Raw genomic sequence first — 13778 nt, 5'->3', positions numbered from 1 at the left:
TCTGCCATGGACGGGAGGAGGATGAACACTTTGTAGCCGCTCCACGCGCGTTGTTTAACTGATGTCGGATTTTTCTATTCAGCCAAAAACGACACGCTGTGGCATGCGCCTTTCAGCTGTTGGATTTTTTTTTCTGGTTAACAATTAATTTCCCCAGCCCCGTACCAACGCGAAAGATAAGGTGGAAAGAATATCATAGGGCAATCAAAATACCTCACATATGGCAAAGTTCCTGGCACAATATGGCGTAGATAATTGCTATTGTTGTGATCATGCGGACGCTATGATTAATTACAAGGAGAAGTAAGATGGTTCAACTTGTCTATTCAGAAGATGAATTTATCTAGAATATCCGTGTGACAGAACTAGCAAGAAGTTTCTATCCACTCTGAAATCATAGACTACTATGCAATCGCGCTCTATCAACGTTGGTCGAGCCTGAATTACAACAACCTAACGGAAATAAGCGGAGACTTGGAGAGCTTTGCTCGTCTTGTTGGCGTTAACAAATACGATATCTTTAGTAGTTAACTAACCTCCGGCACGGCCCATACATGTGTGATTTGATGTCGGTTCAGGGATGGGAATATCTTCTGTAACCAACATTGCAGTGTAGCAAATTATGTGCGCATGATTCAAGACCGGTAGACTAACCTAAGCTTAGCCAAAGTCAATTTAAAAAGGCAGTCAAAAGTCAGATTCTGACCCCTGCATCATTAACTCTGTACAAATTCTACAACGTTACCAGGGTACTGCATTAGAATTAAAATGGTTTAGTACAAGCATTCTCCTAGACCTACCTTGACAAATATCATAGAATACCATGTGATATAGAGCCATATCTAACGAGCTTCATGCGTACATACATATACTGTTGTAACGGTAATTGTCACTTGCAAGATGAGCACCAACTCGAGTCTCTAGCATACAGACTAGTTTCCTCTTGCAAATCATGAAGTCTCCGCTGCCTCGCTGTGTCGTCATTCTCTCTTTCCTCCTCTCGCTGAGCACGTTTATCCACGCCCTTTTCATTCCTCCAGAAATCGACTATGAGGAGATTGGCAATCATACATTCGCGAAGCGCGTCTGTGAGGTCGACCCTAATTCTCCTGATCCGACTAAGCCAGTATTCATTTGCGATAAGGTCGTAGAGCCGACCTACCAATATCTGCTGGGCAAAGTTCAAGAGGCAGGCGTGGTGGGGACCGTCGACTCTCTATTCTGGAGCCGTTTGGCCCCCCCAGACACGGTAGTCAATCCTATACTTGAGCGCACGAAGCAGTGGCACTGCCAGCACGTCCAACAAGCTACCAATCCCCCAGGTCGCGGATGTGTACTCTTCACCGGCATCGTGGACAACCAGTGGTACGAGGCGGAGGTGGAAGAGGTTCATCAGCTTCCTGATCTGAGTGTCTATGACTTTCAGAAAAGACTCTCGCGAGCCTATGCCAGACTCTCGACCGGCACAGCTTATCTCTTCACTCTCCAGAGCAATGACGGGAGGAATATGGATCCAAACACAGCATGGGCCAGTTGCGAATATCCTACCTTGACCAACACCGGCCAAATCGACCAAATTATACAAGTCGACCCGACCATAGACGATGATCCAGGGCATCCAATCTGGACGAAGAATTTGGATGCCCCGGTTCCGCTTGTCTCGTGTGGCGGGGAACCGCCAGGCCTGTGAAGATTTCGTGTGGATGGGAGTTTTTCTACGGTGTGATATCTGTGACGGCTGAATTGGACGAATGTCTCTCTGAAGGATCGGACATTCATTCTTTGCTTGACGGTCTTGAACAGGTGTTCTAGCTCTGTGGATTCTCTGTTTGACCTCCATCAAAAAATATGGTTCCTGTGTATAGCGACCGATATCAAAATTTACTCATCAAGTTTGAAAATCCGTGAACCCTTTTATTTTAATAGTAACTAACTACTCCTTAGCAAAGAAGAAGATGATGATGAGGAAGAGGAAAGAAAAAGGAAATGAATTCTGAATTCCAAAATCGTATAATCTATAGGTCAAGTTTGTTTTAGATAAGTGCTCTAAACCAGAAAGGATAAAAGTTTTGCCTTCTTAGTTAGATACTTTGTATGGGGTTTCAACTATATAAATTCGAGCAGTATTGTGCCCTGCTAAAATAATTTTGTGACTATATTATGTATATGTAACTGTATGTTATTTATTATCTATCATAACCAATATTCTGAGCCACTACCGACATATGACATCAGACAGGATTCCTATCCAGATAGTGCAAGTCGATTTCCAAATTTCAATTAGGTATCTTCAAATAGAATAAATCGATCTGAGACTTCCAAGCGTGTCATATTTTGGAAAATGGCGTAATTCCACATTACTTGACAGCATTGAACTCTACCTAGCTATAGTTGCATATACTGTACAGTAGATCTGACCTCTGGAGCTTCGCCAACCCTCTATATAAGATCAATAAATATCAATTTTCAATATGCCCTTTACTCTGGCTCTTTATCTTATCTAGTACCGCCCTGTTCTTAGCATGGTAAGTATATTCATAAGAAGCGAGCGGGACAATAATCGATTTCAGATGTAGGGGGGAAGTATCTGAGATTATATATATTCATTCATCTATTCATTCATGCACCTTGACATCGTCCTAGCCGGCATGGCAAATAACGAAGTGAAGGACAATACCTACTGACTGACGTTCCATCTTCAGACCTTGCATTCATTTCCTGTTCATTCAAGTCCCTATTTTGCTATCACATGTGTTATCGACCATATCTCATGTATAACTTTCTCATTAAGCTGGGGCAGATTTTCTTTTGAGTGAAATGGTTATCACCTCCAAGAAGACAAGAACGATAACGCGATTCTCAGTTATTAGCTTGACTAAGTCCGTTGACATTATTTGGCAGAGGAAATTAAAGAATATCGAAATAGTGAAGCTGTCGCTGCAGACTACTACTTACTATTTATAGTGTTGCCAATGAAATTGGCAACGGAAGAAAGCTTTTTTTTTCTTCATAGTTATTCTATATATTGTTGAAATCTGAAAGATATATGAATTTCTCTATATGCATATGTATGTACAATACGCATGGGGACATATTGTAACGTCGACAAATTAAGCAAAATGCAGGTTTCAAATTATATATATATATGTACTATATAACCCCTGCAATCTGTATCTAGACAGCCGAGAAAAGATATATAGAATCGAATGGTCAAAGATAGCACATCTAGGAAGTGCTGTCTAATGCCGCACACACGGTATCATATACAGCCGGGTTGATGAACGACGGCGTTGGGTCATTCAGATATCCAAGACGGATGAGGGTGTTTCCTAGCAGACACACAGTTCAGTACCAGACCTTCTCGCGCTGCATAATCTGTCAACTTGCGAGGACATTCACATACCGTTGGGATCGAATACCGGCCACCCAAACTTGGTCAACCCCTCCGCTGGGTCAGACACAAAACTCGCCCACGCCGCTTGCATTGTACTCTGGAGCTGAAGCTGGGGCTGCGATTCCGGCAACCCGGTGACATCCTCCGACGCGCCAAAGATCATGTTCATGTCCACGCCATGGTAGGCGCCACTGGTGGGATAGAGACGGGTGTTGTCCCAGTCAGCGTAATACCGGAACCGCCACGTTGGGACGCCCGCGCGAACATGGTTGGTGGCTTCCTGGCTGGTCGGGCAGCTGAAGGTGTCATTATTGAATTGCTGCCACTGCGCCTCTGTCAGATTCGCACCCTGCGCGTAGGCGGCGATTTTGTAGAACCCGGCTTCATTGTCGTTGTGTCCGACGAGATAGGGCTGCGCCGTTAGTATGAATTCGTGTCGATTCGCGTCACGTGCGTCAGGTTACTTACAACACGAGCAAACTTGCCCTCCGCAGACAGAGAAGTGTAGTCCTCGAATACCGTCACGTTGTCGACAGTGGGCTGAAAAGCTGGAGGTTTGCGAGCAGGGTTGGTGTTGGGAACCTTGACCATTGCAGCAGCAGCTTTGATGCTGCTGGCGTTCTGCTGCCTCATGCAAGCAAGGACATCTCCTGACGAACCGCATCCCAGCAGCTCCGACGCATTGTACCAGTGCTGGGCCGCCACATCGGGAGTGTTGACAGGAAAGCTGAACACCGTCCCCGAGTGCGAAATCAGACCCGCGACAATGGGATCGGAAGGATAGGCATACGCCCAATAGTCCACCGAGGCACTGCCACAGGACTGGCCGGAGATGGTGATTCTGCTGGGGTCGCCACCGAACGCTTTGATGTTGTCGCGCACCCACTCGACTGCTAGACGTTGATCGAGGAGACCAGGGTTGGCTGGTTGCCCAGGAATGCCAGGGAATCCAAAGATGTTCATCCGATAGTTGGCCGTCACGACGATGATATCCTGAGCATCAGCCAGGTAGCCGCCATAGTAGAAGGGGGTGTGAGTGGTGCCGCTTGTCCATCCTAGAATCATGTTAGCAGTCAATGCAGTCGATTTAATGAGTTTACGGGTGGATTGTCACATACGGCCGCCATAGAAATGAACCAGGACTGGTTTCAGCTGCTTCTGGGACTGCGGTTCTTTCGACCAGATATTTAACGTCAGGCAGTCTTCACTCTGGGTGTTGTTGTTGATTGCCGCAAATGCCTCGAGAATGCTATCAAACTGCGGCGTCTTTCCGGGATAGTCGACCAGAGGAGAGGGGGTATAAATGCAGTCGCTGCAGTTATCAGTTAGATCCTGCTATCAAGCAGATTCGCAACTTGTGCGTACAATCCCTAGTACATGTCAATACTGAACGTTCTGAAATAAAAAGACAGGCAACTTACATAGTCAGATGCCACATACACCCCCTGGCCCTCATACTTCTGCGGAGGCGCAAAGCGCAGCTCGCCAACCGGCGGCTGCGCGTATGGAATGCCCAGGTACTCGATCACATCGGGGCTCTTGGAGGAGCGATGGCCGATGATTAAGCCATTGGAGGTCGAGGCCTCGAATGTGCTGTTATCAGCCAGCACCGCTGGGGCAATTGCGCTCAGGAGAGCAATGGCTTCCCACTTCATTGTACAGGTTGACAGAGGATGCCAGTGATGCCAGGAATGCCAGGCAAAAAGCCGGAATTGTCTAGTCAAGCTGCAATTCACATGAAGGACGCGAGTCACGGGATATTGAGCAATAAAACATGCCGAGAAGACATGCCAAGAACCATTTGATAATAGCTCGAGAGGAGTTCTTCCGTGCCTGATCGATTGCTGCATCCAGATCGGAGAGCATCCCCTATCCGGCATCATGCATCAAATCAATCCCGCATCTAGAAGCCATCTCCGCGTCTGTGCGTTGCACTAACATCTGCCGGGAAGGAGATGCATTCTTCCTCGGTTCATCAATGTCAAATCCTGCCAATCATGATTATTTTCTATATAGAGTCCCCACCGTTCGTCGGACCCAGTTCCGAACGCCTGTTCTCGGATAGATGCATCGTGCATCGGCCTGCATCGACCCAATGAGCACAGATCATCTGTTGGATCCCGATGGGACCAGATGCTTCAGCATTGCCATTGATTTACGACTCCAGAGCCAAGCTTAACGACGAGATGGCAGTCCAGGAACTCATCCATGGAAAATTTTCATCTCTGCACCATTCAGGTGTCGAATCCACATCGCGTGATCAAGGCTAGTGGTTCTGCGAAGGTTATTATTAACGTCGGAGATTTAACGACCGAGGTATCCTTGATAAAAAAAAATCAAGGCAGACGTTGGAGTCCTGAGATATACCAGCGAATATTCCATCTCCTGGCCCAGAAAAACACGGATAAGGATTATTTGTATCAGCGCAAACCAATGGCATTCTGTTTCTCTCCTTCCCCAGCACTCTCCGCGCTTGTCCCGTGGTGATGCCTGATCCTTTCGTTGAATACAGCTGTGGAATGGCATGACTTCCCTGGTGTACTCTGCAGTCGTGATTGCAGGATAGATATTCGAAGAATTCTACAAGACCCATCTTCGATCGATACAAACGGGGACAGCTAGACAATGGTCAACTACGGACAGCCGCAGGGAGGCGTCCCTGACCGGGGATACGTCCTCTACATCACTGCCCTCGTGATGGTCCTCGTCGCGGCGCTCTTCGTCTTCGCGCGTCTGATGTCCCGATTCTTGACTGCCAGGATTGGCGTGGACGATATCACCATCGTCATTGCGCTGGTCAGTGGTCATCCTTGAGTTTGGTCTGAATTCATCTAACGGACTGCAGGTCTGCTCGGCTTTGCTGACTGCGACTATTAACCTCGGTGCGTTCGATAAAACACGGTGGTCAATGAACTGACGGCATGACTAACTGACTGATCAGCGGTTGTCAACGGGTATGGCAGACCGGAATCGTATCTGACCAAGCAGGAGATGGACACCGCTTTCATGGTGAGTTGCGATTCTGTTCACCTGGCCAATGGAGCCTTCCACTGACGTGATTCTGCTGGCAGTGGTTTTTCATCGCCCAAGTCTTCTACAAGATGACGCTCGGCTTTACGAAACTCTCCATCGTCCTGCTATATCTGCGCATCTTCGTCATCAGGACCTTCCAACGTGTTGGCTATGTTTTCTTGGTTATGATCACCATCTGGACGATCGGCACGATTATGGCCACCATCTTCCAGTGCGTCCCGGTGCGGGCCTCGTGGGATGTCAGCATCAAGAACGCCCGCTGCATCAACAAGGACGCCTTCTGGTACGCCTTTGCGGTGACGGACACGGTCACGGATTTCGCCATCTTCGTGCTGCCGCTCCGGCCGATTCTTGCGCTGCAGCTGCCGAAGCGCGAGAAGATCGGGCTGCTGGCCATCTTCAGCATTGGCGCATTGTCAGTCGCCTTCCTCCTTTCTCTCTTCTATACCGTACTAACTGTGCGAAAGTGTCTGCGTGACGAGCATCCTCCGAACCGTCGCCGTGACTCAGACCTCGACGCGCAAAATGGACGAAAGCTGTAAGCAAGCTACCAATTTTAAACTGACGTACTCCTGCTAATTCAACAGGGGACTTCATCCCGCGCTCGACCTGGACGCTTGTCGAAGCCAACATGGGCATCATCTGCGCCTGTCTCCCCATGATGCGCCACCCCCTGGCCGCGCTGTTCCCGCGCATCTTTCACGGAAGCAGCTATGGTCGCTCCAGACAGCAGACGTACGGACTCGACTCGCTGCGTGACCGCCCCCGTAGCAAGCCGCAGCAGATGATGCCATTGTATCATGATGCCAGGATCTCCAACCAAAGCCAGGAGCGCATCATTGAGGACGGCATGGGCACGGATTACACCGACTCGCGAGCGCATGTGCGAATCTCGAATTATACGGCTACTACTAAAGAGTCATCTGAACGGGTTGATGGAGAGCCACATGCTACATAATCATATTCCTGGATGCTGTTTTGCTTTCAACTCTGGGGCGTTCGTCGACGGCCAGTTCCCTTGTTGACACAAGTTGCTCGTCAAAGCTAGCCTACGATTAAAACCTGGCCTTTCAAGGGCAGATCTGCGGTACGAATTCTCGCCAGAGCCCCTTGGCTTAGCTGCCAGACCAGACCCAAACCTTAGGGCCTCGAGCCTAGGTCGGGCTGGCTCCATCACCTCCACGAGCTTCCCACCAACATCGAAGCACCTATATTTACATCCATTCTGGATGCCGGTTTCGTAGCTTCCATGCCGGACGAATCGTGTTCAGTATGGCTATGACCATCGAATTTCCTCCTTTCAACTCTGACACGAGACATAAGGGCGCAGGCTCACGCTGGAAGTGGGGACTATAGCTACCGGTTCGACCGGCACCAGTCTTGCCCGTGCTCCCTCGGAAATGCGCAAGCAACAGGACTCGTGGTCTCACACTCATACTGCAACGAGGCAATGCTAAGAGGATTTAGACGAATCGCGAGTACAGCGACCGTGCATCAGCGAAGGGACATGGATGAATAGCGTCCGGCGTCTGCTGTAACGGGATATTTGTTAGATCCTGGATGACGATCTTGACGTATCAGAGCTGATCCAATGCATGGCCGACACCGAGAATCTACCGGCGCTGCAGACAGTCTTAGACTGTGGTATCCTGTAATGATGAATAGGGATTTTAATACAGCGACATGAGTTGCAGCTACAGGCCAACGCCTGTTGAGAGCTATCGAACTTACCTACCTGCCTCGCCCTCGACTACTATTAGCTCAACCAGGATTACTACTATCTACAAAGATCAAGTGTTCTTCTATATAAATAAGATATGGCAATCCTCACTACACAAGAAAGAAATACAACAAACAATAAATACCGTAGGAGCAAACATTATCCCTAGCATATAAATAGGTATAAAAAAAAAACTTGAGGCCACATAGCCTACCAGCTGGTCAACCCCAATGACTTTAAGTACTGACACAATTTACCCTGGTATTCGAATTTACATGGACTGCCCAGGCTCATGATTCTGCTGGGGACACAACGCTAGAGCTTAGGGTTAACCTTGATGACGGCAGTCCAGCACTAACCCTAACATGTCCAGATCAGATAGATATCGAGGGACACGAAAAGAGGCATGTTATGTGATATGGCAGCTTTTCTAGCGGAATTGAACTCAGGCTCTGACTCGAATACCCGAGAGTATCAACCAGAATGCTGCAGTCTGTGTCGATGTAGTTAGTACTCTCGCAAGCATACTAAGATCAACTAGTTAATATAAATTGTTTTTAATCAGGAGTAAGTGCATACATCCAGAAGATCGCTGAGCCAACATTGCTACTTCTATCTATCGCTTACTGTAGATGAAGAAATAGATTTCTATCTCTGTGCAGCAAATGTGCTCTTTCTTTCTTGCTTTCTTTCTTTTTTCTCTGTTGCTCTGTATGATCTTATAATCTGTCGCCCGAGAAAACCAATTGGAATGGAATAGTAGATCCCAGTGACTACGCCTCAGGATCATAAAGTTGTATTGATAAGTGCTTCTCTTGTCAAGCCCAGAGTATTTATTATAAGGGAGGTCAACAACAATACTTCCTGGGAGAAACCTTAATGAAAGATCATTCAGAATTTGATCCAACCACACAGATTCCATCTATCTTGGCCCAGACACTGAATATTCCCAATGCTTTTAGGACGGAAAACAATTCCAGCTTACTCACACCCGACCACTGACTATTTCCTCGTTCTTAATCAGTCCACTACTCCGGTACCTTCAGATAGTTAGCATCCCTTCCCGAAGGTGAATAATGCGATGGTTTATGATTCGTCATGCATGCACTGTACTAAGTTTGCTTACCTTGACAAAGTCGGCCATTATCGTCGACCGACGAACACGACTACGAAACGGGCTACGGAAATGCCGATAAAGACCATGCCAAAAGGACTCTAACCGCCAAGTGGGGGCTCTTGTAGTTTGCATTCCACTTGATCTTCCAATATTCATGAATGACTATAACTTGAGAAAAGGAAATACACCCCCCCTCCCCCCCCGCTCAAATCAACGCATGATGCCCGTATTTCTCCGCCAGCAACTGCCCCGACGCGCCCACCGCCGCATTGCATCCGCTCGATATCGCATGGGCAATGACCTTGTACGGGGTTATAGAGTCCCCCGCCGCAAAGACGCCTCGGACGCTGGTCTGATAGAACGGCGCGGCGGCCGCGACGTTGGCGATCAGCGGCAGTGGGCTGGGGCTGAGTTGCAGGCCCAGCTGCGCGGCAAACGGGCCCTTGACTTTTGTCAGGGGATTGTGCACGAGGAACGACTCCGTCGTGGACGTCCCGTCGGAGAATTCGAGAGTGATGGCCGTAGTCTCGTCCGTGTCAGGCGGAACGACGAGACTGAGGCGTGAGATGGAGCGGGTGTCGACGTTGAACACCTTTGCGCCAGAAGCCAGGGCCTTTTCGAGGTCGGAGCCCAGCTCTTTCGAGCCATTCGTGTAGATGGTTACTTGCGAACTTAGTTGAGCGGCATTCTCTGCCAGGTGGATTGCAAACGGCGCGTTGGCGGCGGCATCGACTGCCAGGACGCCGAAGCTGGTGTTGCCGCGGTCTTCGTAGCCATGGCAGAAGAGGCAGTGAAAGCTGGAGAAGACAAATAACGATATTGCAGTATCAGCACGCGCAAATATCCTGAAAGAGGCTTCAGGAGAAATAAGACAGGAGGAATCATTACATCCGCTGGGTCCAACACTCAGCATACCCCGAGATATCAGGGTAGATGTCCTCCGAGCCCGTCGCAAGAATCAACTTCCTCCCTTCCCACGTCTTCCCATTGACATCAACGAGCTGGAACAGACTATCGTGTATCTTCTCCACCTTCCCGATCTCGACTTCTTCGATCCGGACGGTGGAGTAGTTAGTCAGCAGATTCTTCCACGTTTCAGCGCGGAACTCGGCCGGGTTCTTGTGGTCCCAGGTGGGGACCATGTGCATATGCGGCGCAGAGGCGTTGCGGTAGCTCCCTGAGTCGAATACAATGGCTGTGTGTAGTTGACGCGCCAGAGTCAGCGCGGCGGTCAGGCCGGCGGGGCCTCCGCCGATGATGAGCACGTCGACCGGCTCCATTGTTTGTTCTTCGTGGGATGTATCAGCAAAGAGTGACTGTGTAGACGGCCGGATGTAATGGATTATTAAATAGGAAAGAAGACACTGATGACTACTCCAGTACGAGGTTGAGAGAGAGACAAGACTTCCAAGCTAACATTTCCTATGGTAGCTCCTGGTCGTTATTTGTCATGTTTGTTATGTTGGATTGTGATTCACAAAAATTGCGCCCAGATCAAGCGTTGATCGGTGGCCAGACTTCAATGTTGGTAGATGTGGAGGAGGATCACTGGCTGATGAATATCGTTTAAACTTCTAGACGTCACATTAGGAAAAGAAGGGAAGGCAGAATGAAAGGCGCAAAGACCGGCTTAAGAAAGAAGCAGCTACCCCTGTATTTGTCAAGGAATAGCTGCTGGCTGGCTCTGAGCGAGCCAGGCTTCTGACATGATGGTTCCCCTCAGGAGGGGCGGGGCTGTACTCCATACGCGCAGCTGAGCTGTGCGGTTGCAGCGGAAGATAATAAGCCATGCCCTGAATTGTCTCTACCTTCAGTGAATGAGAGATAGCAGTGGATCGTTTTTGGTTGTTGCGTATCTTATCAATTATCGGCATTTTGCGCATTGAAGACTTCGTATACTGATGGAGCGGCCCAACACTCTAATCCAAGCGCAACTGGACATCATGGAGTAATAAAATATCTCTCCAGAGGCTGAGCTGCTATCCACTGCCCATATATAGAACTTCGGCTTCCCAGCGCGAGTCATGCATCTCGAACTAGTCACAGCACGAGGATCCATCCTCAACCATCGGCTAGGGAATATACGTTGCCCTCGCTAGCAACTCAATCACTCCTCCGTAACCACGACACGAACCCCCTTACTGGTCAGCTTGGCAGCCGGTAGGAAGAAGTCATGCGCCAGTCGCACATCCTCGACAGTCGTCTCGAAGAGCCGGAGATTAAGATGACGGACGATTTTCGGAATTACAAGCAGCATTTCTGCCCGTGCAAGACTGATACAGTCACAGTCAGCATTGACCTCGACAAAAGCTTATACCAAGATGGAATAAAGAAACGCACTTCATTCCAATACACTGTCGCGACCCCTTGGTGAAGGCAACCATGTATCGATCCAGGCGTTTCCGCTCCTGCGGATCGAGCCATCGCTCGGGGTTGAAGCTATGCGAGTCGGGGAAGATCGATTCGTTGTGGTGCATGAACACGCTCGTCATGCCGACGGGAGTCTGAAGAGGTCAGTCGACGTCTCAATTGGAGATGTGATTACTACATTAGGAGGTATAGTCCAGTCTTTATATTTCAATGCCCGGTCTGGTGCGACTCGCTGGAGTCGAGTACTTAGGCCGTAAGAGAGCCTGACGAGTCAGCTCATCATCCAACGTCACGGATGATGATGATCTACCTTAGTCCTTCGAGAATGACAGACGTCTGGCACGTTAGATAAGATGTAGCCTGGGCGACAACAGAATACTTACCAGGTACGGCATCTGCTCAAACTGGACCAGCGACGCCGTTTGATCCGGGTCTAACGCATCCAGCTCCTGTTTGAGCTTCTGCAGCTTTTCCGGATTGTCGAGCAGATAGAAAGTGATGACGCTCAGCGTCTTGGCCGTCGTCTCCGCCCCCGCTCCGATCACGACCATCATCTCTTGGGCCAGTCGCTCGGGGGTCTTCTCCTCCGGCGGCAAGTTACTGCTGAGCACGTCGTGGAAGAAAGTCGGTTGATCGGAGGGATCGCTTTTGGCAGACGATTGGGAGCAGTCTCCCTGGCTGTCGATGACGGCGTGAATCAGCCTCAGGCATCGATGCATGTACTTGTAGACCAAATCTACGCCAGGGTCCATCTTTGCGAGCCAGTGCTCGGGCAGTGCTTTCACGACAGGATGCAACCAAGGGAAATGCCTGAAAAAGAGGCCTGTTTTCGCGCCCGACGATATCGTGGAACACCACTGCGGGGCAAAGTCGGGCTCGTCGAGATAGCAATGGTCTTCGCCCAGCACGTAGCTGGTGATGACGTCGGTCGCAAAGCACGTGAATGCGTTGTGAATGACGACCGGCCGTCCCGTATTTCTGAATGCGCTCAACCGGCTGCACAGCTCATCCACCAGCGTCTGAATGGCCGGCTCGAGACGGCGGATGCGCGCCATCGAGAAGAAGGGATTCATGTTCGACCGCAGCAGGCGGTGGCGATAGTGATCGGCGGCGGTCAGAATCGAGAGGGGCGTGCTGAACTGCTTCGCGTAGTATTCAGATTTATTCCGAGGGCTGTCGCGCGAGTAGAGAACCTCGTAGTACTCGGGATCGTCGATATGGAGCTCAGATGGACTGATGCGGACGATGGGGCCTGTGTACATCAGATCGGTATCAACATCACGCTGCTATGGGATGTAGCAGCAGGGCAGACCGACCGTATTCCTTGTGCATGTCGCCTATGCGGAACGTATACTCTCCCTGGAGGATCACATCGTAGTAAAATTCATACCATAGTGTTAGGGCCGCCAGTTTGGGGCCGGGGAATTTGGCGAGAGGTGACAGCCAGAGCCGGTAGATTGCGAGGAAAAGGATATACAGTGTGATTCCCAAGGCCCCAGCAGCGACTGGGTGGGAGAGGATTTGCAAGGGATCCATTCTTCTTTTCACACGATGGTTCACAGCGGTTGAACTTACTGTCAACCACAACGGTATATAGAATCTGAATGATAGCGACGGAGTAGAATCTCTGCTCCTTCTTGACAACAACTTCATGTCCACTCCCTCCACGTTGGAGGCTTATCTGTGTCGTCCCTCCATCACGTGTAGATCTTCCCCTCATCCTGCTTGCTGGTGGATGGACGCCGTGCAGCCGGTCCAAGAGGAAATCCTGGTCGATGCCAGGATATTTGACCGAGGCCGCTGGCACCCTGTGTGGTTTTTTTTTTTCCTTTACAGGAAAGCTACGTGCCTATGTGCTGGCCAGATGCCTTGCTAATGGGTGTCTGCATCAGCAAGATGTACGAGACTGTGGCGTAGGCATCCCTGCAAGAAATGCTCCTCTCCGTACATTACAGTATATCGACGACAAGCGGAGCAGTTGGTTCGCAGTTGGTGGCAGCTGCAGCTGTCACCAATTTTATGCTAAAGGAGGCAATTTCTGCATCCAATCCCAGCATGCGCGGACCATATACATGCATCCGGCCGGCAGCCTGTCATGAGTTTATTAGCTACATAGTTTAGTGAATATGGCAGTGCAGCGCCGG

At 49.6% G+C, this 13778-nt stretch overlaps 6 protein-coding genes across 6 annotated transcripts; 2 read left to right on the top strand and 4 right to left on the bottom strand.

The window, feature by feature from the left end:
• Nucleotides 1-952: 952 nt before the first annotated feature.
• Nucleotides 953-1690, top strand: VTN77DRAFT_8777 (uncharacterized protein; the record flags this gene model as incomplete). Its single annotated transcript, XM_069425311.1, has 1 exon — nucleotides 953-1690. The coding sequence occupies one exon, from the start codon at nucleotides 953-955 to the stop codon at nucleotides 1688-1690; it is 738 nt and encodes a 245-aa protein (XP_069274344.1).
• A 1535-nt stretch (nucleotides 1691-3225) lies between these two features.
• On the bottom strand, nucleotides 3226-4027 carry VTN77DRAFT_8776 (uncharacterized protein; the record flags this gene model as incomplete). The annotated part of the gene is made up of 3 exons (XM_069425310.1): nucleotides 3226-3329; nucleotides 3404-3806; nucleotides 3863-4027. The coding sequence occupies 3 exons, from the start codon at nucleotides 4025-4027 to the stop codon at nucleotides 3226-3228; spliced, it is 672 nt and encodes a 223-aa protein (XP_069274343.1).
• A 692-nt stretch (nucleotides 4028-4719) lies between these two features.
• On the bottom strand, nucleotides 4720-5049 carry VTN77DRAFT_8775 (uncharacterized protein; the record flags this gene model as incomplete). Its single annotated transcript, XM_069425309.1, has 2 exons — nucleotides 4720-4764; nucleotides 4816-5049. 2 exons carry the CDS (start codon nucleotides 5047-5049, stop codon nucleotides 4720-4722), a joined length of 279 nt encoding a protein of 92 aa, XP_069274342.1.
• Nucleotides 5050-6019: 970 nt separating this feature from the next.
• Nucleotides 6020-7385, top strand: VTN77DRAFT_8774 (uncharacterized protein; the record flags this gene model as incomplete). The annotated part of the gene is made up of 6 exons (XM_069425308.1): nucleotides 6020-6190; nucleotides 6240-6276; nucleotides 6336-6403; nucleotides 6466-6842; nucleotides 6895-6965; nucleotides 7015-7385. 6 exons carry the CDS (start codon nucleotides 6020-6022, stop codon nucleotides 7383-7385), a joined length of 1095 nt encoding a protein of 364 aa, XP_069274341.1.
• A 2084-nt stretch (nucleotides 7386-9469) lies between these two features.
• VTN77DRAFT_8773 (uncharacterized protein) lies at nucleotides 9470-10177 on the bottom strand (the record flags this gene model as incomplete). The annotated part of the gene is made up of 1 exon (XM_069425307.1): nucleotides 9470-10177. One exon carries the CDS (start codon nucleotides 10175-10177, stop codon nucleotides 9470-9472), a length of 708 nt encoding a protein of 235 aa, XP_069274340.1.
• Nucleotides 10178-11371: 1194 nt separating this feature from the next.
• On the bottom strand, nucleotides 11372-12896 carry VTN77DRAFT_8772 (uncharacterized protein; the record flags this gene model as incomplete). Its single annotated transcript, XM_069425306.1, has 5 exons — nucleotides 11372-11537; nucleotides 11605-11768; nucleotides 11813-11897; nucleotides 11945-11970; nucleotides 12018-12896. 5 exons carry the CDS (start codon nucleotides 12894-12896, stop codon nucleotides 11372-11374), a joined length of 1320 nt encoding a protein of 439 aa, XP_069274339.1.
• Nucleotides 12897-13778: the final 882 nt, after the last annotated feature.

This window comes from Rasamsonia byssochlamydoides (assembly GCF_041956645.1).
Source record: "Rasamsonia byssochlamydoides strain NRRL 3658 unplaced genomic scaffold VTN77scaffold_78, whole genome shotgun sequence".
In the NCBI taxonomy this organism is placed as follows: domain Eukaryota; kingdom Fungi; phylum Ascomycota; class Eurotiomycetes; order Eurotiales; family Trichocomaceae; genus Rasamsonia; species Rasamsonia byssochlamydoides.
This window is presented reverse-complemented; position numbering and strand designations above follow the sequence as displayed.